At 38.8% G+C, this 22,546-nt stretch overlaps 7 protein-coding genes across 7 annotated transcripts; 3 read left to right on the top strand and 4 right to left on the bottom strand.

Moving 5' to 3' along the window:
- Positions 1 to 1,107: 1,107 nt before the first annotated feature.
- GCK72_010366 (uncharacterized protein) lies at positions 1,108 to 4,042 on the top strand (the record flags this gene model as incomplete). The annotated part of the gene is made up of 8 exons (XM_053727824.1): positions 1,108 to 1,347; positions 1,468 to 1,647; positions 1,910 to 2,010; positions 2,064 to 2,506; positions 2,823 to 2,926; positions 2,976 to 3,371; positions 3,419 to 3,859; positions 3,911 to 4,042. The coding sequence occupies 8 exons, from the start codon at positions 1,108 to 1,110 to the stop codon at positions 4,040 to 4,042; spliced, it is 2,037 nt and encodes a 678-aa protein (XP_053587401.1).
- Positions 4,043 to 4,383: 341 nt separating this feature from the next.
- GCK72_010365 (uncharacterized protein) lies at positions 4,384 to 5,388 on the bottom strand (the record flags this gene model as incomplete). Its single annotated transcript, XM_053727823.1, has 5 exons — positions 4,384 to 4,582; positions 4,625 to 4,751; positions 4,865 to 4,958; positions 5,005 to 5,085; positions 5,128 to 5,388. The coding sequence occupies 5 exons, from the start codon at positions 5,386 to 5,388 to the stop codon at positions 4,384 to 4,386; spliced, it is 762 nt and encodes a 253-aa protein (XP_053587400.1).
- A 540-nt stretch (positions 5,389 to 5,928) lies between these two features.
- GCK72_010364 (uncharacterized protein) lies at positions 5,929 to 6,476 on the top strand (the record flags this gene model as incomplete). The annotated part of the gene is made up of 3 exons (XM_003111024.2): positions 5,929 to 6,015; positions 6,058 to 6,225; positions 6,270 to 6,476. The coding sequence occupies 3 exons, from the start codon at positions 5,929 to 5,931 to the stop codon at positions 6,474 to 6,476; spliced, it is 462 nt and encodes a 153-aa protein (XP_003111072.2).
- Positions 6,477 to 6,854: 378 nt separating this feature from the next.
- Positions 6,855 to 9,304, top strand: GCK72_010363 (uncharacterized protein; the record flags this gene model as incomplete). The annotated part of the gene is made up of 13 exons (XM_053727822.1): positions 6,855 to 6,985; positions 7,030 to 7,153; positions 7,203 to 7,363; positions 7,408 to 7,513; positions 7,563 to 7,849; positions 7,895 to 7,971; positions 8,022 to 8,152; positions 8,206 to 8,329; positions 8,533 to 8,642; positions 8,688 to 8,735; positions 8,781 to 8,919; positions 8,969 to 9,179; positions 9,223 to 9,304. The coding sequence occupies 13 exons, from the start codon at positions 6,855 to 6,857 to the stop codon at positions 9,302 to 9,304; spliced, it is 1,731 nt and encodes a 576-aa protein (XP_053587399.1).
- A 403-nt stretch (positions 9,305 to 9,707) lies between these two features.
- Positions 9,708 to 12,123, bottom strand: GCK72_010362 (uncharacterized protein; the record flags this gene model as incomplete). Its single annotated transcript, XM_003110688.2, has 7 exons — positions 9,708 to 9,961; positions 10,017 to 10,406; positions 10,454 to 11,097; positions 11,144 to 11,353; positions 11,399 to 11,700; positions 11,824 to 11,936; positions 11,985 to 12,123. The coding sequence occupies 7 exons, from the start codon at positions 12,121 to 12,123 to the stop codon at positions 9,708 to 9,710; spliced, it is 2,052 nt and encodes a 683-aa protein (XP_003110736.1).
- A 2,659-nt stretch (positions 12,124 to 14,782) lies between these two features.
- Positions 14,783 to 16,648, bottom strand: GCK72_010361 (uncharacterized protein; the record flags this gene model as incomplete). Its single annotated transcript, XM_053727821.1, has 6 exons — positions 14,783 to 14,890; positions 14,938 to 15,807; positions 15,910 to 16,014; positions 16,061 to 16,228; positions 16,275 to 16,499; positions 16,595 to 16,648. The coding sequence occupies 6 exons, from the start codon at positions 16,646 to 16,648 to the stop codon at positions 14,783 to 14,785; spliced, it is 1,530 nt and encodes a 509-aa protein (XP_053587398.1).
- Positions 16,649 to 19,871: 3,223 nt separating this feature from the next.
- Positions 19,872 to 22,334, bottom strand: GCK72_010360 (uncharacterized protein; the record flags this gene model as incomplete). The annotated part of the gene is made up of 6 exons (XM_003110842.2): positions 19,872 to 20,081; positions 20,125 to 20,877; positions 20,947 to 21,309; positions 21,525 to 22,023; positions 22,071 to 22,182; positions 22,229 to 22,334. 6 exons carry the CDS (start codon positions 22,332 to 22,334, stop codon positions 19,872 to 19,874), a joined length of 2,043 nt encoding a protein of 680 aa, XP_003110890.1.
- Between the last annotated feature and the right edge of the window lie 212 nt (positions 22,335 to 22,546).

The following is a 22,546-nucleotide window of genomic DNA, read 5'->3' as shown; positions in this document are numbered from 1 at the left end:
CCTTGGCACAAAATGGCTTCAGGTCGAAGGCTTGAGTTCGAAGAACAGGTCGTCATTTTTGATAGTTCACTTTCAAGCTCTAAATCAAAAACCCAGATAATTTTCCATCAGTTATAGTGAACCATTCATCAATGTCTTCTCTTTCAATATCTGCAACAATTGAACCTAAAACCTTGCGGAGTGTGATCTACAGTATGATATCACCTGTTCCGATCTTCTCCGTCCTAATCATTGTTTTCTTGGCATTTTGTCGAGAAATCATCTCACATTGAAGTTTTTTTCTCTCTCAATTACAAAACTGTTTTCGCCAAACGGTTTTCATTTTTATCTTCTTGCCATCCGAGTAAACACAGATAATTTTTGAAGCGAACCAAACGCGAAATTTTACAAGTTTTTCGTGTCAAAATAGCCTCTCTTTCCCTCGCCTCTTAAAAAACCGTTTCGATTGTAATCTGGCACCTCTCTACTCGAGGGAAAGGTCATTTCATTCCTTGACCCGCCCATTTGCCTCCTCTCACCTCTTTCTCATTCTGTAAAGCGGCAAAGGCCATGAGTTTACAATGGCGACGATGGTCGAGAAAGAAGAGGAGAAATACCAGTTCCTTCTGATTCCTCTTCTTCTCTGAAATTGAGTACGTGACAAGAGGTCACTCTTTATTTAATACTCTTCTTATATATGCTTCTAAAGGACTTCTTCTATTTTTAGATTTTCCGATTCTATTCAGTCTCCTAGTACCTCTTCGTTCCTTCCATATTGTTTCTTCAGGAATAACCTTTGACTTCCAAACAAAAAAACTGGGACTGTAGAAGTTTCGAATATCACGTTCCCTTTTCAATTTCTCATAATTTCTGTTGTTCTGAGTCATCTGAAATTCCTTAAGAAATCCTTTCTTCTCCTGATTTACCAGAAAAAAACACAACAGACACTACAAAAAACTATAATAAAAGGCGCAACACTGATGATATTCGTCACTACTCATTTCTCTTTTAACCATTTTTTTCTGCTTTTTTCTTGTTATTTCGTTGTATTTTTACTCGCAAATGAGAGGGAAAACTGAGAAAAGTGAAATCTGGAAATTTTCAGAACACAGAAAAAATAGAGAAACGATGCGTTGGACACCAATTTTGGCGCTCTTATTATGCGCAACGATAATTTCTGTTTTGGCTGTAAAATCAACGACGAAAAAAGGAGGAAATGTAGTTGGAGGGACTGCCGTGAAACGACCAATGGTGAAGAAAGTTCCGATGGCAAATAAGAATATTCAAAGATTGAATCAAAAGAGATGGAGAGAACCACCAAGAGATTGTTCAGATGCACCAAAACATTTGAAGCAAACTTGTTTGATGGTGGGTTCAAAAATTGTTGAAATGGCTAAGCATTATGTTTTATTAGAACCAAATAACAGCTATTCATCATTTGAAAGACTTACTGGAACTTGATTAGTATTAGAACATCCAAACTTTCAGATTCGTCGAATGGATCTCGCTACACGCCGTCGTTTGGCTCGTCAATCTGTCCGTCAGACCCGTCCAAATCAAGTTCCAAACTGGCTTCAACCTATTCCAGTGCCAGCAAATGCTCGTGGACAAGCTGCTTATCACCCATATGATTGCATGACTCTTCTCTGCTTGTGCCCATTTTTCAATGTGAGTCACTCGAACCAAGTGCAAAATGAAGTTCATGTCCAGAAAACCAACGATTCAGTTGGTCAAATACTTTGAGGGATTATCTTCGTCCCTCATAGAACCCTGACCCCACTTTTTTTATTTAGTTGTGGCGAAAAGAAGGAACAACAAAAAAATCGACACAAAACATTTTTTCGATCACCAAGGCCATATTTTTCTCAAAATCCTATAACTGTCTGATCCTCTCAGTATTAGAATTTGAACCTCACGTTTTGCTTTGCAGGGAAGAAATGTGAATGGACAATGCGTTTTGTCAAATGGTGTTGTGTTGCAAATGTCGTGGAGAAAGGAGTATCGTATGATGAGTGAAGATGAGAGAAGAAGGTAGCTTACAGATTTGATTGGAATTGAATAGAATCAAATCAAGGTATTTTCAGATGGCACAATGCATTGAATACATTGAAGAGAAACGGAGAGTACGATCGCCTTTCACGCCAGCATTTAGAAGTTGGAGTAGGATCAGGCGCTCATTCTGGACCAGGATTCCTTCCATGGCATAGAGAATACTTGAAGAGAGTTGAAATTGCCCTCCGAATGGTTGATCCACTTGTATTCATTCCATATTGGGATTCTGTTATGGATTCATATCTTCCTGATCCAAGAGATTCAATTCTTTTCTCTGATTTGTTTGTTGGAGGCACTGATTACTATGGAAATGTGATCACTGGACCATTTGCTTACTGGAGAACAATTGAAGGAAGATCAACTATTTTGAGAAATCTTGGAGCCGAAGGGCAACTTTTCAATGAGAATCAAGTCAACACAATTGTTGCTCAGAATACAATTGAGAACACTTTGGCCTACACTGCTCCACAACCAGGTTCTTATTCGTCTAGACATGTTTATTCAGAATTAGAGACAATAGCTTCATTTCCTCTTAGTTGACCTTCTCAATCATTTTCTTCTTGTCAACAGTTATCAACATTTTGTGGTTAAAAAAGAAGCGAGAGGTCTTCAAAAATGTCTCAATTCTTTTGTTCCGATGAATGATCGAAACCAGTTTATTGGCCACACTAGTAATTTCTGTGAAATAGGAAATGTGTTGATTGTTATCGTAAATTTGTATGTTTGTAAATGACCAACACATCCCTCATGAGTGGGACTATTTATGATGTTAATTACGGGACTTTTTGCAGGTTGCCCATATCCAAATAACTATGGAGCCATTGAATATTCTCACTCGAACATTCATCTTTGGATCGGAGGAGACATGAAACCACCAAGCACTTCTGCCAATGAGGTGAGGATTCTAACATTCAAATCGTGAATTCCAAACTATTCTATTTCAGCCAATCTTCTTCATGCATCACTCATTCGTCGACTATCTTTGGGAACTCTGGCGTCAACTTCAACAACCAAGATGGCTCCGCGAGCAAGCATACTCTGCTGATCACCCAACATGTGCCAACTGGCAACATTTCAGTTATGCTCCAATGAGACCTTTCCCATATTTGGTTAACAGAGATGGACTCTCCAATTCGTACACCGACCAGATGTACCGTTACGCTCCACGTGCCACATGCTCCCATCAGAGACCAAACTGCGGATCCCCTTACTTGTTCTGTGATACCAGAGGATATCCACATTGTGTCTCAAAGATCAGATTGAATGGAAATTGTCGTGGATTCGAGCAAAACGATGCCTGTTACGCTTCAAGATGTTGGTGGGGAAGATGTGTAAATGCTGTAAGTTTAATCAATTTCAGGGCAAACAGTTCTTATTATTTTTTCAGAACTTTGCTGCTGCTCGTATGAAGGGAGCTCGTACCCATTCCAACTCTACTCTGATTGACCTCGAACTTGCAAACAAAGTGACTGTAAATGGAACTAAAGTTGAACGTGTCCCCCTTGTCAAGCGAATTTCCGTCAAAATGACAGCTCCTCTCTTCGTTGACTGCTACAACCGTATGCCATGCTGTGATTCGTGGGCAAAGACTGGAGGATGTCAACGTGAACCAGAATTCATGAGTCAATACTGTCAAGCCAGTTGTAACACTTGCACTCCATCATACAATACAACGGATTCTTGCACTGATAGACATGTTAATTGTGTTGCATGGAAGGCCGACAAGATGTGTTCTGGAAAATCAGCTGATTTCATGTCAGAGAATTGTAGACATAGCTGTGGAAAGTGTGAACTGGCAAGAGATTCTCAATGCTTCAAGAATGGAAAGGTTTGTTTTCTCATCCCCCACTATTTCGGCTCTAACATTCTGAGATTCCAGATCATCTCCATTCCAGTTTCCCAAAATCTTCGTGAATCAATTTCCGATTCTCTAATGTCAGAAGTCACGAACCGAATCAAAAAAGTCAAGAAACAAGAGATTGATGCTACGAAAAAAGTTCGTCATGGTTAGATGGATCTAGTCATTTCTTTTCCAACTCCAGCATAGGACCCCTCCCAATCTATTTGTACACACACTGTCAATTCTTCACAATGTTTTTCATTTACTTGTAAAAATGCTGCCTTTTTTCCCTTCTAATGACTTTCCGGTCAATTCGTTCCGATTCCTGTTTAACTTGAGTTATGACAAATGATCTCGCCACGTGTAGTTGTATATTATTATGAGTTTTTTATTTTCTCAAAATAAATATATTCTCGTATCATTTGTTATTCCAAAGAGACAAACGTGCAAATACAGATTAAAGCGAAACTCGACATTTATTTTTTTAATAAAACTAATTATATTAATAAGAATCAAGTAGATACAAGTTTGACAAGGACATCATTTCCAGTTGTCTTGATTTGTTTGAATGTTTTTGCCATTTCGAGTTCTTTTCCCAACATTTCAGATGATACAATCACGAGTTTATCTTCCCTTTTGCCGGATGGACGATGAGTTATCATCACATCAGCAAAGTTGTTTGGCTCGATTTTCCCGAATACCGGATTGATCCTGAATTGAAATTTCATTCTAAATGAGAGACATTCTACTTACAAGTAAGTGTTAGTTGTTGTTGATTTCACTTTGAACATCAATTTCTTGCCGGTCAAATTCTTCAAACGGAGTTTCTTTTGACTGGTTGTAGCAGATTCGAAAGAGAGTTCAGTAGGATCAGCACGGACTGAAATAGAGAAATCATGAGTTGTGACAAAAATTGAAAAATAAGAAAACAAGAGTAAACTGAGGATTCAGATGAAACGTGGCGTTAAATCATGAATCCTCAAAAACTCTTACTAAAATCTTCTTTCTTCTTCTTGTTCTCATTCTTATTTTCTTCCTTTTTATCGTTTTCTTTCTCATCTTCTTCTTTCTTTTTTTCCCCATCATCCTGAAAGAATTCTAAACAATTTCAGCTATTCTAAAACCAAAATTACTTTCTTATCGTCATCTTTTCTAACCGTTTCTTGTCGTGTTTCATCCTTTTTTGCCTCAGTTTTATCATTCGTCTCCTCATCCTGAAAGAAAATTAACATTTCCGAAATCCAAACAAATCTTACATTTCCCTTTGTCTCTTCATTCTTTGTTTCAGCATTTGTTGTATCCTTCGTTTCGCCAGTTTCTGTTGCCTTTGTCTCTGTGGCCGGTGATTTACTAACTGTAGATTTTGCGACACTGGGTGTTGTAGCTGGAGACTTCGAAGCACTTTGTGGAGATGGTGCCACAGAAGGAGCCGCTTTTTTCTTCGATGAACAGCCAGTCATGAGAATGAATGACGTCATCACAAAGGTAGATCCAAATAGAATCGATTCGTACAGCATATTAGAAGAAACAAATGGACGGTGAGTAATCTGAAATGAGAAGTAAGGTCGTCTAGAATTGAGTTAAACTTACAACTTCGAAGCTGTCGAAATATGCTCATTGATGATGATTAGATAAGAGATAGAACGTTGATAAAGGTTTTAAGGTTTTTCGATTTCCGTATTTTGCGAAGGTGTTCACGTGATTTCAATCAAGTTATTTCATTGATCTGCTCTCAATTTCAGACTGTCAATCACTGAAGATATCTCTGAACTTTTTTTCAATCCTTGTCATCAAACTTCCCCATCATTCAAATATTCTCGCTACTAAAACTGAAACATTGTTCTATTCTTTCTGAAAGAAACTCTGATGAGTCACGATTGTTCCTCCCATTTTATATATTGTTTCTTTGTCTCTTGATTTGATTTTTGTATAAAAATGAATCACCGTCGCACAGAACATACGAGAGCAGTCGCCTTCCAACCACAGCAACTTTCAGCTTTTTTTAGATTCGTACAAATCTTTCTCATTTTCATTATACATTTTCAATTTTTCTAGATATGGCTCCACCACCACTTATGGAAGATGTTCAAGACGTTTTCCACTTCCACGATACAGTTGGAGATGGAAAAATAGCGGCAAATCAAGTACTTTAGTTTTTTTTGAAAACATCTGAATACTATTTCCAGCTTCCAGCAGCTCTTCGAGCGATGATGCTCAATCCGACTGAAGCTCTTCTTGAAGAGTTAATCAAAAAAAGAACCGGAGGAGCACGAATTTCAGTGGAGGAGTTCATTCCAATTTATAAGAACGTGGAGACTGCATGTGGAAGAAACACCACTCTCAAAGAGTTTCAGGTACTCATAATCTTTTTAAACTTTGAGTGAAAAGTTTTTTTTAGACTCTGTTATCGCATTTTGATAGAGATGGAAACGGCCAAATCCCGATCGTCGAACTTAAAAGTATGCTTCAAAACGGAGGAGAGAAAATGACGAATCAAGAAGTGGAAAGTCTACTTTTTGGTGTGGAAGTGGTCGACGGAAAGATTAATATCAACCACTTCTTGAACAATCATCTCCAGATGGGACTGCAGGAAGCTGAAAAATAATTTACAACAAATTCAATCATGCTTTTTTGCTGTGTTTAACTAATTTTTATTAATTATTGCTTCTATGCTTTGGAACAAACATGGGAATAAATGAATAAACTGTTCATGTTTTAATCTTCAATCTTCCTCGGGGTACCGGTCTTTTTTCAGAAATAAATCAGCTTTTCGTAAAACTACAACTACCGTAACTTAAAGGCGCATAACTAAAAATTTTAATATGACCTCAACACGATATGCTCCAACAATGTTATTTTCCACGTTAAGAACACAAGCATTTTCAGAATCTCTGGGAAATAAGTTTCGATGTTCAAAAATTTGCGATGATTCCTGTATCAAAGTTCTTCACTGTTCAGGTAATTTTATTTTATTTTCAAAAATATGACCCGTTTACAGGACCCATCGAACGCTCTCCTTTCGTACACACAGAAAGGAATTGACTTTTTCGAAAAAATCGGTCAATTTTCAAAAGAAAAAGCGGCTATTGAGGAAGAGTATTCAACAAAACTAAAGTTAGATAATTCTTCAGGTGCACCATTTTTTCATTAATTTTCAGAAACCTTGCGAAAAAATATGCGAAAAAGTCCGAAGAGGAAGATGAGGTATTGAAAAGCGTGAGTTACATAAACTCCTTCAACTCATATCTCCAACAGCTTGATCAAATTGCAGGAAAACATCACGTGAGTTATTTGTAAATCAAGTAGTAGAATCGATTGTGTACTGTTCCAGGCAGCTGCAGAAAGCACCCGAGAAGATATCGTGTCATACGTTTCGTCGAAAACGTGTCAGCTAAGAAGCTCGCGCAAAAATGCAATAAATGATCTCAAAACAATCAATGATATTCTTGAAGATCAAATAAACGAAATGTGGAAGTCTGGAAAATTCTACTCGTAAAACTTATGTTATAATGGTTCATCTTATCGAAACGTTTCAGAAAGTCTTACAAAGAAGCAGAAAATGCTTATCAGAAGTTCTACAAAGCGGATAAAAATCTCGAAATATCTCGGCTTGAGCTCGAGAAAGCGAGAACACATGCAAACGTAAACAACTACTGAATCAAGTTTGTTTTGAACAGATATAACTTTTCAGACGCGAAATGAGATTTGTGAGAAATCGAAGAATGACTATTCTCGCACAGTATCCAACACGAATTTAGAGCAAAAGAAGTATCACGATGAACTGCTACCCGTCATATTTTCAAGATTGAAAGAAGTAGATAAAGAATGTATTGGTGACATGAGACATGTACTTCAAAAATTGATTACTGTTGATGAATGCCTGGCAGAAGGAATTGGAAATTGTCGGCTAAAAATGCAGAATAGTATTAATCGTATTGATTCCGAAGCTGATGCGCAGCTTGTTCTCGATTCTGTTGAGTGAGTTTTCCTAGATAAAATCCATTGATTTTCTTCTCTTTTCAGGGCAACAATAGAAAAACCAACTTCATTTGATATCGAAGATCTTGGTGATCCAAAAGATTGTGATAGCCGGGCAAGCGGTATGTGTAATAATCCGAGTATTTTCTCTTTCAATAATTGTTTTCCCTAGATTCTATCGATGGGAAGCAGCGTGTCGAGGTAGCCATATCATCGTATCATGTCCTGAAAAGTCCAAACAAGAAAAAAATAATTCGAAATTTTCTGGGTATGAGGGAAAAGGAGTCAGAAGTACCCAGAGAGGTTAGAAAAATAAGTAAATTATACAAACGATTTTGAAGTTTTTATTTCTTTAGTCAGAATCTCCAAAAGAAGCATATACGGATAACTCCAAGCCTCCTCAAGTGCGGCTCTCTTGTCTCCGCTCTAAAATTAAAAACATGGAAAAACAACTGGAACAGGCTGTTCAAGGGAGGGAAGGTATTACAAGATTGCAAAAGGCTTATTATGCGAATCCACAACATGGCAATCCTGCAGCTTGTACGGAACCACTGATATCATATGCGAAGAAAATCGAAACGTTAAACACGAACATACAGAACTTGAAAGAGTTTTACACACTATTAGAGATGAGTGTTGAAGGTGAGATCAAGTGAAAGATTAAATTAACACCTTTTTTAAAGGTATGCCGACCGAAAGATCTTTCGGAGGAAGAGACACACCAGACACAACGAGAAGCGTTTCAGGATGTTCCACAAATTTATCATCTTTGAGAACTCATGAAGACGGAATAGTATAGTTTCCTTTCATAATACAAGCCTTAAATTTTCATTTCCAGAGTGGAGAAAAAGGAATGTCATCAGGAGACGACTCGGCAAAACAAATAGTAAATCCCGGACGTCGTTGTGTGCGAACCAAATTTTATTTTTAGCTTCGCCAGTTTCTGTCCTCCCCGAAACGACTCCTGTCTTCACCAAGAACTCCCAAAAGTGGCCAAAAACCTATTTCAACTACACCGATCCGTCGAAAAAATGATATCTCTTCGCCAGTTTTGAGATCTTCGTTTTCTGGTATTCATTTAAAGCATTTAATCATAAATTGTGCAGTTTATTATTCCAGGAGTCATAAGAAAAACGCCAGTATCGAATTCAGTTATTTCATCACCACACCGATCCGTTTCTTCTCCCATGAAAATTGACAAATCAGAAATGCTCGTAACGGTTCTTTTCAAATTCGAGACGTCATCTGCTGAGACAATGTCTATCTCACCAGGTGAAGAACTTTATATTCAAGAAGGAGACAATGGAGATGGATGGACAAGAGCTAGAAAGTAAATACATATCTACATTATACATTTAAAACTGATTTTTTAGGAAGAAAGGACAAGAAGTTGGATTTGTTCCAACCTCATATCTCCAATTTCCCGGATTATCTACAGCAATCACTCCTCCGTAATTATTTTCACTGCTCCCAATTCATCAAGTATTCATGTTTCTGCCACGTCTTCATACAACTTATATTTATCATAATTCAACTAGTTTCATCTAAAAGTTATACTCGAGTAAGAACTCCAATTCATTTTAAGGTCGTGTATTTAGAAATACATTACCTATTCCTTCTCCTTTGTCCTGTGAATAAAGTTATTGAAGACAAAAACAGATTTCAAGAATTTTATAATTTGATTTAATACAAGTGCAAATAAATAAGGCAAATAATATGATAGGAACCGAGGTGTTGAACAAATTTTTCAAAGGTTACAAAGTACAGGAAATATAGAAACACCGCGGGTTGTTGAGTTTTGTTGGTTAGTATATTGCACAAAAACTTAGTACGGGGAAATGGGAAACAAAGTTAACAGTTAAATCAGCTTGACGTAGTTTGCTGGGAATAGTCCAACGCGACCATTTGGAGCACGTCCTTTCCACCATCCGCTGTCAACTTGATCAATATCAGTAATGATATCATCCGGATCAAACGAGATTTCTGTGTCATCAGCTGCCTGGTAATCCCACAGAGCCATGGCGTTTTGCTCTGTAACGGCTGGCGGGAAATCGTACTGATCGATTGGAGGAGCAGCTTTAACCGTAGATTTTACCACGATGGGGGTAATAACTAAAATAGGAATTTTCAAATTAATCATATATCTGACTAGTGAGCTTAAGTTTACCTGGTTCCTCTGGCATTACAGGGGGCATATCGTATTGCGAAGCAATGTGTGCTGGCAGCTGGGAGTTTTCACCATAGGAAGCAAATGACTCAACAGGCTCTGGTGGAGCATCATATTGGGATGCATAGTGAGAAGATGCAGGAGCAGGCGGGATAACAGACTCGAATGGTTCTTGAACTGGCGGAGCATCGTATTGTGATGAATAGTGGGTAGGGACTGCTTGTGGAGCACCGTATTGAGAAGTAATATGAGCTGGAGTTGGTTCTGGTGGAGGAGGAGCAATCAGAGGGGTTGGAGCAATAAATGATGGTGGGGAGATTGGTGACTTGACGACTGGGGCAGGTTCTGCAGGTGGTTCTTCGTATGCGTCATAAGAATGAGTGGCAGGTTCTGAAACACTGTGATGAGTTTTTGAAATTGTTTTTAACTACACTCACTCATAGCATCTGGCTTGTAAACCATAGGCTCAGGCTGATAGACCATTGGTTCAGGTTTGTAACTCATTAGCTCTTCAGTCTGACCTTCATCAGTATTCGATCGATTTACCGGTTCACGTGGAGCGGAATCTTGATTTGAACCAACTGGTGGCCACTTTTTAACAGCTCCTCCACCATTGGTCTGTGCTTTTGGAAGAATCGGATCTGACGGTTTTGCACTGAACATTTCTTTACGACTTCCAACAAGTCCTGAAGATGTGGCAGCTGAAGTTGACGACGTAACATTCGGAACATGAGATGAAGCTGATGCAACCGGAACAGCCGGCTTTTCGCTCAATTGCAGCTTTTCGTGGAGGTTATCGGCAATACGTTTCCGATCGCTTTCAAACTCTTTCTGCTTCAATTCGTATGATTCTTTCTCTTCAGCTTGACGCTTCTTTTCTTCTTCGTTCATTTTGTTCCAAAACTCTTCGCGAGCTGTAGAACTAATTTCTACATGTGGTTTTGTTGGTTTGTAGACAGAAGTCACTTTATCCGGTTGATAGTTTTCAGCATGAGAATGGATTTCGGCAGCCATTCTTTGTCTATCAGCCTCATATTGCCTGTGCGCTTCTTCACGAGCTACCTTTTCTTCTTCTTGACGCCTACAATTATACAATGGAAATGCGTGACGCTAATTTCTATACTTACTTTTTCTCTTCCTCGTTCATTTTGCTCCAAAATTCTTCACGGTTAACTGTTTTTAATTCAACATGGGGCTTTGTAGGTTTGTACACAGAATTGACTTTATCGGGCTGATAATTATCCGCTTTGTTTTGAATATCAGCCGCGGTTCGTTCTCTGTCAGCTTCATATCGCTTTAGTTGTTCAGCGTGCGATGCCTTTTCCTCGGCTTGTCTCCTATAAGTTGATCAATTTATCAAAATTATTCAGTTTAAAACTCACTTCTTCTCTTCCTGATTCATGGAACTCCAGAAATTTTCTCTGGCAGACGAACTCAACTCAGACTGGGGATTTGTTGGCTGATACACAGAGTTTACTTTCTCTGGGAGACTGTAGGTAGACTCCGAATTGGTACTTGCATTCGCAGAAGGCAATTTTCTCACTTCTTTTCGAATAACATCTGGCTCGACATCAATTTCAGAACGTGCGTGTAAAACTATGTGAACCGTTTTCAAAAATCTTCGGAATTCTTCAGCGTGAGATGTAGTAGAAGCCAGACGAAGGGTAGGAACTCCTTCACCTTGCTGAAAACAAAACGCGTATTTGTTTCCAAATCAAAGTGGGAGCACAGCCCCTTATCTTTTTTAAAAACCTAATGAAGGTCAATTTCGCTCTCAGAAATATGAAGGTTTTAAAATAGGACTTACCCAATGAACCAGCACAATTTTTGGAAACACATCACTGCTGAGACGTACTGAAATCACACCAAACTGTAGTTTTCCTGAGCTGAAACTATCGGCGAACTCTTCAAGGCCACCCGCTGTAATGTTTCTATTTTAAGACTTCAAGTGAGTTCACGAAAACTTACTTCCTTCTTCCTTTACTCGAATAGTATTGGAATTCCCTTCATAATCGTAGATCACCCATTTGTCATGTTCTGAATTATCACTGACACGACGATATGACGCCTCAATTTCTTTACCATGTGCGTGATAGTTGAGAGTCATCTGAAAATCGATCAGTGAAGAAGGAGAAAAAAGAAAACGGGTTTCTTAAAGTGACGTGTGAAGATAGAGTGCCTCCGATGAGTCTCGTTATCAGACCGTGCTCGTTTTCTCTGTGTCTCATGTTTTAATAATTAGAAAGTCATGATTTCTACTTTCTTGTCGATCAATTCAAAAGGAGATGAAATAAAAATAACATGAGAATGAGAAAAGCGTTTCAAAGTAAAGCTCTTCTACACTGCTTATCGAGGAGAGTAGCCAGCAAAAATATGAATGGGTTCGACAAATAAATAGACGAGAAGAAATTTTTTTAAACTTCTGCTGACTCTTTTTCCACCGATCTAGTCGCAGAATGTGCCGTCTCTTCAGCGATAATGACCAGAAAAATTGGAATATATTCAGGAAGATAGCCACGAAAATGAGAGAAACGAGTGAACAGATGGGTGATGGATTTATAAGTGAATCTTTGAATGATGAGTGCGATTTCAAAGCGCATACATCTAGATGTAAGCCTATTTTGACTTGAAAGTTCATGACAACGCTTTTTGTATGAAATTATTTATTTGTCTATGGCTAAAAGTACTGCAAAAGTTTGAATAAAGTTTTTGGAATGAAGAGTGGTTGTAGAAATTCGACACCAGAAGCAATAAAAGTACTCCAGGAATATTAATTCTCAATGGGACATTATAAAAAATTATGTGGATTATCGTCGAAAGCTGCCCGTTTTGATCTCAGTTCTGTAGTTAACAGGAAATAAGAGGAAAACGGAACGGGTGTAACCAGCAAACATCCCGTGAGAGGCATTTCCCGGGCGGCGCGGACACTCCAGAAAACTGAAGAAATGAAACAGAAACAAAAAATGAATGAGAACGACAGGAGAAAGCTGAGATTTCTTTCCGGTAGTACACAATTGAATAGAATCAAAACTTAATCTTCTCAAGTGATTGTTTTGCAAGCAGATGGACAAAACTGAGAAAAGCTTTGAAAGCGGAAAAAATGAAGCACATGAAAAATATACAACTCTGGTTTAAAACGATGAGTAATTTCAACTTTCGAATTTGCCGCCAAGTGGTCACGATGCGAAGTTAGGATATCGGGGAATGTGCCTTTAACATTACGGTAAAGGTATTTGTTCACGATCTGCGACAACACAGTATAACATGTAACGCCTAAGTTGTCCAGATTAGGGTATCTGTATTGAAACTTTCAGAATAAGTGTGTTTTGAAAATCTTGATATACGAAAAAAGAAAAGAAAATATTGAAACATATTCAGAATTCTAATCAACATAACAAGAAACATTAGGCCCTTGAGTGACTCATACATTTTTGATTGCGGCAGTGGGTCGAGCGTCCCCTCTGTCCAGTCCAAGACGGCAAAAAAGATACGGAAAAAATGGTAGAAGACTGAACAAATGTAATAGACGCAGATAGAGTGAGAGGTGGAACGACCGCCCTTAATGGCTGTCGTCTCGCAGTCGACACAAGAAGAAGTGGTTGTAGTTGTGGTAGTGGTATAATTGTTTGTGAAGAATCTATGAATGAAAACTTTTCGTTTTTGCTTTCTCTAAAACTCTCTTCTTTTCTATAGTTCCTTGATGAAGAGAGGTTTGAACGATGATTTTAGGGATTTCCTACTTCCTGCAATGACTAATCTCTTGATGACTTCTTACAATATTTGAGTATGTCTGTTTGTTGTTGAGTGAAATTAAGACAGTATGCTAGAAGAAAGAAAAATATGAGTCATTCAATATAAAGCAAAAATTGCGAAACAATCAATCTATTGTGTTTATTTTTAATATATTTGTCACCTGTGATCACGAGAATGTCTGTTGTCATACTGTAACCGGGTTCTGGTAGATTCCATCGATCCATATCAAATGAAAACTTTCTTTTTTATCGAACAAAAATAAATAATTCACTATCAGGTTCCATTCTTTTGGGATCAGATAACTTACAAGTAAGAGGTGGCAACATCAGCTAAATAGCAAAAATGCCAAAAAGGAAAAATTCGTTGATGGGCCTACCCACGAAGAAAACTTGTACCATTGAATGCAATTTAATTCTTTTCACGAATGCAATTTAATGCATTTTTGTGCCATAAAAATGCATTATTTTGCGTTCGTGAATAGGCAAGTTTTCTTCGTGGGTAGGTCCATAACTAGTCAATGCAGGATCCTTCACTGTCAATCGATGAGAAAAAACCTATATTTACATAAAATGAACAGAAAATAGTCTCTGGATTCTCCATTGCTGTCGAAAAAGCAAACAAACCGCGTAGAAAAATACAGAGAGAAAGCCATTGGACACACTCATTTTCTTTATCTCTCACTTCTTCTCTCAATGACTCACTGTGCTCAATGGTGCACAAAAGTGTGTGCGTTTGCTCTCCGAGGAAGCATCTTCCAACATCCGGAAACAGAAAACAAAACAAGGACGGATCCAAATACTATACGTAAAGAACTTTTACTACCATTACTATTATACCGAGTTGCAATAAATATATACAATTTACGATTAGAGGTGAAGATAAGAAAAAGGTGCAATAAAAATTTGAGAAGCTATTCAAATATTAGTTAAAGAAACTAGTAATAACTGGGATGGAAGAGGGCAAAAACGAACAATTCAAATATAGGAAGAAGGAATGAAACGGTGAGCAGTCTCCTAATGCTCCAGAATACGCAAGTTTCCAGAGACAATCTTGTTTTCCAGAATTGATCCCGGTGGAATATCGATACGATCTCCATGATTAGCAATGATGATGACAGTGCCCTGAAAATCCAAATAAATTTGTTGTCCAACTATTATAATTTTCATACTTTCAACGACACGTCTTTACCGAACCAGACGTCTCCAGACACAGTTAAGTGATCCAACTCGAGCAAATCTGGGATTCCATTGAAGCGACCCAAGTAGTCCTTGACTTTATCGAAGGATGATCCCAATTTCACTAATGGAGTAGTTGGGAAAGATCTCTGGTGAGAGAGTGTCAGTGAACCATTATCAATATCGTACAGATTCGACATCAAAAGCAGAAGATCGGAGGTCTTTTTGACAGGCAAGAAACGGGAACGTGGCACATTGACTCCAACAGCTCCACGGAATGACTTGATGGCTGCCCCAGCAGCAGTTTCAAGCTGAATGACGTCAAGACCGCGATCAAGGTGTTTTGGATTGACAATGACTTCCATTTCGAGCTTGTTCTCAGTCACTATTCTCTTCATGGCACCAAGTTTGGCCCACAAGTTGTTGGTATTGAAGATGCGGAACTTGCTGATCGACTTGAACTCATCAACATAGTCTTTTGGCACCTGAGCAATCTCAAGAAGCATAAGGCGTCCTTCATATTGAATGAGTGTTCCACCCTTAACATCAGCCCGTGTCTTATCAGTGACTTCCATCAAAAATTCTGGAGCCTCATGATCGGATGGTGGGTTGAGAACAAAGTTGAGAATGGAAAGGTCAACGGTGGCTCCCATGTTGTCGATGTTCGACAAGAAGCAATACTCTTTGCCATCAGCAATGAACTTGTCGAGCAATCCCGAGTTGTGGAATGCTTCATAGAAGTTTCCGTGGCCAGGTGGGTACCAGCACTCATTGTCGTCTGCTTCCAATGATTTGACAATTGGAAGAAGAGTTTCACGATTGATGCGTGGGTATTGTGACTGAGAGAATGTGTGAACGGATACCTGAAAAATTATGTAATACATAATGTTTTCACGTCTTCCATGTTATAAAATATTTTAGAAATCAGAAACATAAACGTATTTTCAAAAATCTTCCTGGCTCACCTTCACGTTGGCATACTTCTTGAGAACTTTCTGGGTGTCTTCGTTTGTGTTGAACGAGTTCATGAGAACAAGTGGAACATCAACTCCGTAAGTTTTGTTCAAAGTCTAAAGTTGAGAAAAAGTTTTAATTAAAGATCATGAATCAAAATACCTGGATCTGTTGCATGGTCAGATCGAGGAATGTCAAATCATTACGGACAGAAATGACGGATTTCGGTCCCTTGCATCCCATCGAAGTTCCAAGTCCTCCATTGAGCTTCACTACAACTAGCTTACGAAGTTGAGCAGCAATCAACTCTTTTTCAGAGACAGTTCCAAGCTGAAAGAAAACATTGAGATATAACGATTGGATCTTAAATACTCACGCTTTTGTAGGAACGAATAGCCCCTTCTGGCAATGGCTCAATCTTAGACCAGTCGACAGTTGGTTTAGCACGAAGGAAACGGGCGAACAGGTTACGGAATCCAGATAGCTCAGTTTTGTTGTGAGCAAGTTTATCAGGTTTGCAAGTTGAAAGCAAGTGAGCTAACTCTCCCTCCATAGTTCCGAGAGCTTCGAGCTTTGTCGAAGTTTTCCATTCTTCAGAGCTCTGAAAGGAATCATTTGTTTGTTTTTCAATTGGAAAAAATAAATGTTTTTATTTCATTTTTAGCCATTCGCATGCTAAATTTATAGTTTTTGTACCTCATCCGCTTTATGATCGAGAGAATGAAGACGATGCACAGGCTGCGGAGTCATTTTTGTTACGATTTCTAGAAATTATTCTTTCAGTTGAATTTTTTTTTAATTGAGAAAATATGAAAGTGGAAGAAAATCAGAAGTTGATGTCTTTGAAAGAAATAAAAAGTGATCCGACTTCTGATGTAACAAATCCTTGTGAACCAAAGAGATACGAAGCTGTCGCCGGGTACGATCGGAAGAATAGATATGACTTATCGGGTATCGGCAACAAGAAAAACTGGATGAAGGAAATACATTCACGCATACATACAAATATATTGAAAATCGCACTTTGCCGATGTAGACCTAGCTATTGGTGAACAATAAGTTGTTTAACAACTGTTTTTATGACTACGGTAGACCAGTGATCAGAGTAAGTCAAGTAAACTGAAAATATCAACAGTTGAAAAATAAAAAAAGATGGTCAACAGCTCAAAGTACATCGCTGCCAAGAGGTCCCAGATCGCAGCAGTTGTCACAATGAGAAGATGAAAAAAGATGCAACTATTTCTCGGTCTCCGACCCTGCATCTTTTATAAGCGACACCAATCGTTTCATGAGATCATTCTGCGTCTCGAACTTTCCTAATGCACCAGCACATACTATATTGGTGGCCACGTACACGTGGTCACAAGATACCAATCTAGGTTCAGAGAACACAAAATAGCCAATACACCACAACCTACAGACTACATATGATGACCGTATTAAATGTATTCTTCACAGTCTTCAGCTAGGAAGACCTTATCGGCATAGTAGTCTGGTAGTTCCTTTTTCGGAAAAGAAAAAAAGCTTTTTTCATCGTTCGAAACAAATTTTCGAATTTAAAACCAACCTTCTGATCACCATGTTCTGTTTCACGGAACGAAATTAATCGCGTTCTGGAATTCGAGACAGAAAGCGAACTAGTAGAGAACGAAACGTTCATAGTGCCACAGGGGGAATATCAGAACTACACAACTCTTTCAAACCGAAAACGATTTGAACTGATAAAGAGTTTCTCGAAGATGCAGAAGAAGAAAAAGAAGATGAAGAAATTGAGTGTGAGAGAGCGATGAGATAAAAAAATGGAAAAGCGCATTGATCACGTGATGATAACAATTTCGCAAATGGACAGATAACAATGGCACATAATCGTAAATACAGTACGCGCTTGGCACGCCTACGTTGCAAATCTAACTTCGAAAGATGAACATACCGGCATCCTGTCTGTGAAGCTAAGAATATAATAAAGTCGGGAATGAAGAAACTGTTATTTTTGCAACAGCGATTCTATTTATATGGGCGGTCCTAGGTTCGGGACGAAAAGAAGTAGACGCAGAGATTCTACTGTTTTCTTTTCATTGGTTTTTCATCGATATCTTGGTGGTCGTAAACGAAACAAGACGACAGGCGCTTGTTTATTTGTACAGACAATCTACTAAAACGGTCGATGGACAACGGGATGCTCCAGAAAGCAAATCATTAAATTTGAAAAGTGATACGGTAACAGCGAGAAGTTTTGAAAAATATTATCCGTAGAGTGTTCAGGATAGCATTCAGCTCAAATTACGCTAATCGAGATTTAACAATAAACTGTTTCTACAATTTCCGAGAACTGTTCTTCTAGACTCAGCTCCTTTCTTTTATATGAAACAGGAGACATCCCACTGAATTCCTCGCCTTTTTCTTGTATACATATTTGTGTATATATTTTTCCGCCAGAGTCATTCCCACAATTTCGATATTTGCACTTCTGTGGGTGGCTGGTTGGGAGAAGACGAGCATTTTGATCTTAGTCTTTGTAGTTTACGACTCATTGTTTTTGCGGTCAAACAGTTGACTCTTTAGGAAATGGCGTCACTTTTTACAGAAAATCCGTCCAAAAATATGATACCAAGATCACGAGCATAAATTATAATTGAAGACTTAAGTACTCACCGGAAAAGGGGTCATTTCTAGAATATCTAACTTCTGCTAGTTTCTGAATCTGCCTGGAAACTGGCTGCAAAAAATGAACTGTTTACACAACAGCAGGTCCTTTTTGAAACGTGTCGTTTTGTTGGAAAAAGAGGAATAGCGGGCAACAAAAGGGAGAACAGAAATCTTTTGTATTTTGCAGAGTTTTTATTATGATCGAAACTGCGATGGTTCTATGGGCGGTATTATCAAGATTGGCACAGTTATCAGTCAGACGGAGGTGCTTATGTTTGTGTTATGTGCTCTTTTTGTAGCACGTTTAGAGTTTTTGACTAATTTAGCTAGATTAAAAGTGACTTGTGCTTGTGGCTAGACGAACGAAAAGAGTTAAAAACTATAATTTCACCTTAGCTTCGGCTTCACTGAAAGTAGAGAAGCATCCGACGCTGACATGCCGCTGAGCCATCCTTCCTGAAAGAAAATGTAATTATCATATTCCACAAAACAAAGCATTATTAAAAACGTATATTTTTATGAAAACAACCAGAAGAATGAAGCAAGGTGATCTGAACGACATCTGTAACTTGTTTGTTTGATTTCTCGCGCCAAGATTCAGAGATTAACTTCGGTAGTAGATCGAAAATGTGTTATCGAAATAGGTGGTGAGTACGTCTGTTTAGAGAGCATAGTTCGATGTCTGTGAATTAGGGGCCCTATAGGGGTTAAATTTCGGTGTGTGGCATTTTCTGTTTAGTACCGATTCTAATTTTTTCCGTAGGAAAATTTTTAACGCTTAATAAAGTGACTGCAAAAGCGCTTTTAAAAGCCAGAAAGAAATTCAGGAAAACAAGATACTGACAAAATGTAGAGCGGCTGCTCATTTTCTGTTTCTCTGGGTCTCGTATTCGACGGAAATGTTGGTCCCGTTGTTGAGAAAATGCACGTTTCTTGTGGATGATCAATGTTTATTTGAAGTGTTCTCTGACGAATTCGTCATTTTAGGTTTATTAAAATATGAAATGAGGATTGAATTAGGGTCAAACAAGAATGAATGCATAAAACGTATGGACGAAGTGTCAGAAATTAGATGGTGTAGAAAATCTAATAAGCATTTATTTTACAAATTTGCTGCTCAGACAGGGAATGAGTGAACGACAATCGAAAGAGAATTATGAACGGTTTTATAAAGAAATTGAATAGAGACAGTTTTTTGAGAAAGCAGAGCGGGAAAACGACAGTGTTGCCAGAAATAAGTAACAAATAATATTAATGCGTGTGATAAACAAAGTTGATAGGATTAGATATCTTTCCATTCTTCAGTAGCACTTCGAAACCTCGTGAACTAATCGTGGAACATCGGTCCCAACAGATGTGCTCCACGATTTCGTGTTGCTATCGCAGAACGAGAGAGCAGGGGAGTAGCCGGCGACGTAGTCACAGGTCCAAGAATGCTGCGATCGCAAAGAGCAACACTTTCGTGACGGGCACTCTCTATTTGATTCGAAGATGCGTGTGATGATGTTGATGTTCCCAAGAATCTTTGCCAATACACCTGCAAATCAAAAGTGAGAAAATAACAAAACAGATTTGCTTACATCATCAAACTCAAACAGGGCGGTAATTGCCCTATGACAATCTTGCATATCCCGACCAGCTATGGCTTGAGACTGAGATTGCTTGATAGGATGTCCCATTACAGCTGGTGCAACCATTCGTGCCATAGCTTCACAGTTCATTTTGTTCCGATTAGACTGAGCAATAACTTTTCGCCAATGAATGAATAGATAAGCCAGCGTATCTCGATTAGCTTGTGGAAGTTCGCAAATCACTCTATTCAAGGCGAGTCTGCCGTTGTCTGGATCTGTTGAGTACAAATTCGAAGCAGCGATCAGTTCCTGACGAGAAGTTCTTGGAATCAATGGGTCCTTCAGGTCTCGTAGAAATCTTTTCAAAGTATCTGTGATAACCTCAACATCATGAAGGCTCACATTGGGAACAGTTTTTGACCTCAGTTCATCAAGAAGCATAGTAACTGTTCTAGTCGATCCTGGTACACGATAAATACCCTCCTGAGTCAAACCTCTTGCTTCGAGAGCTACGACACAATGAATAACAACAGCTGGAATCATGGGTTTGGCGGCAGTACAAAAATCTTGGAGACGGAATTCTCCAGCTCCCGTTTTGGCCCCACGCCCAGCTGATTTCGGTGTCATCATCGTTTTTGGTCGAGGTATGCATGGAAGATGGAGCTTGTTGCAACAATTCCTGTGAACGACTTGATGACAATCTCTGCATTTCATAGATGTTGCTAGTTTCAAAGCAGTTCCGCATTTATCGCATTTTCTCATCTGAAAGATAATAGCTTGAAAATTGAGAGTTTCAAAGTAATAAGTCTCGTTCGAGCTTTTTCAACCTACCGCTTTGATTCCGGCTTCTACGAACGAATGTGGCCTCATTGCAATGTCACGAGTAGTTCCATTAGTCCAGGCTGGTGTTCCACGTTTCAGAGTACGAATGTCCAGAGTACTTTTGGTTAAAATAGCCGACGACATTCCCATCCCGTTGTTATTAGTCGTCTGCCCTGGAGTATGGTCACAGGATGGGATACTCCCAACGCTCAAACTCCTTCTCGTGAGTTGGCGATGTATAGACATGCGTGGTTGTGCAGAATTTTGAACAGTAGTTGTCGTTGTAGTTGTTGTGGTGGTTACTTCTTGATGAAGTGTTGGAGACGCTGCCCCATCATCGCGATAGCGCTTCGGCGGTGTCCCTCCTTCATTCTGAAACTAGGCATAACTTTTTAAAAGTGATTTCGTGAGCGTCAATAATTTTTTTGCAATTTCCGATTGCTTATCTTCTCAGAGTTTGTTTTTGTCAACATGGATCTTGAGGCGGACGCGCCTCTTCAAGATTAGCATGATTCTCATCACTGAAGATAGTTATATTTACAATTCAAAATTATTCCGACACCCACAAACCCATAGTCGGCACTTACCGGTTCTTCATCTATGGTAGCCGCCATTACGCGGCTTCTGCTTCTTTTCGAATTAGCGTTGGCAGCAATGCTCGCAGCGTGAGCCGATGCACTTCTTCTTTTAGCACCTCCTGGGTTTCCAGCAGCTGAAGATCTTCTAACTTCTCTACCGTTTCGTAGAGTATATACTTCTTCAAAACTGTCTCCAGTTACGTCATAATCAACCTCACTATCGTCTTCCTCGTCCTGTGTTTCCTCCATCAAATGTGGATGTCTTTGTTGCACCCGTTTCGAGTATGTTCGAACTAGTGGTTCATGAAGAAACTGAAACTGGTCACGGTCCTCCTTAGTGAGACTGTTGAAAATTCCATTTTTCATAGCATCTTTAAGCTGTTTCTCGCGAGTCTCATATACGTTCAGATCCAGTTTCAAAGCCTTGTTTTCCTCCATCAATGCGCGCATGTGCTTCTGAGTATCTTTCACATCGATGTCAAACATCGCCAACTTCTTTCGAGCTTTTCTAAAACTTGTGGTTGTAAATATTCAATTAAAGAAACTGTTACGTACGCTAGAGCTTCTTCTGTCTCTCGCATCTCTATATTCAACCGTTTTTTTGATTCTTCCGACTCTTTCCATAGCTTCCGGAGCCGTTCAATTTCATCGATTAGATGGAACATTCCTGAAATACGACATTTGTTCAAAATACATATTGTTTATTCACCAACCAATATCTTTAATATCGAACCGTGATTTTTGTGAGTTGATGATCATATTGTACATTTGCCGCGAATTTTCGCCGCATAACTTTTCTTTTGAAGTACTGGACTTCATTCTGAAACAAGAAATAATTGAAAAATTACGATAGAATAGTTAAAATAATTATGAAAAGATTTCGTGGAAAGCGATAACGGTTTCGGAATTTGAAATTCCCTGCTTTTGTTTTGCCGCACCGCGACACGCATCGCAGTCCGTAGAGCGCAACTGAAAGTGGGGGACTAAACTTTTCCAGCGAATGTTAGTCCCCGCAAGCAAACTGTATTTTT

This window comes from Caenorhabditis remanei, chromosome III (assembly GCF_010183535.1).
Source record: "Caenorhabditis remanei strain PX506 chromosome III, whole genome shotgun sequence".
Classification (NCBI taxonomy): domain Eukaryota; kingdom Metazoa; phylum Nematoda; class Chromadorea; order Rhabditida; family Rhabditidae; genus Caenorhabditis; species Caenorhabditis remanei.
This window is presented reverse-complemented; position numbering and strand designations above follow the sequence as displayed.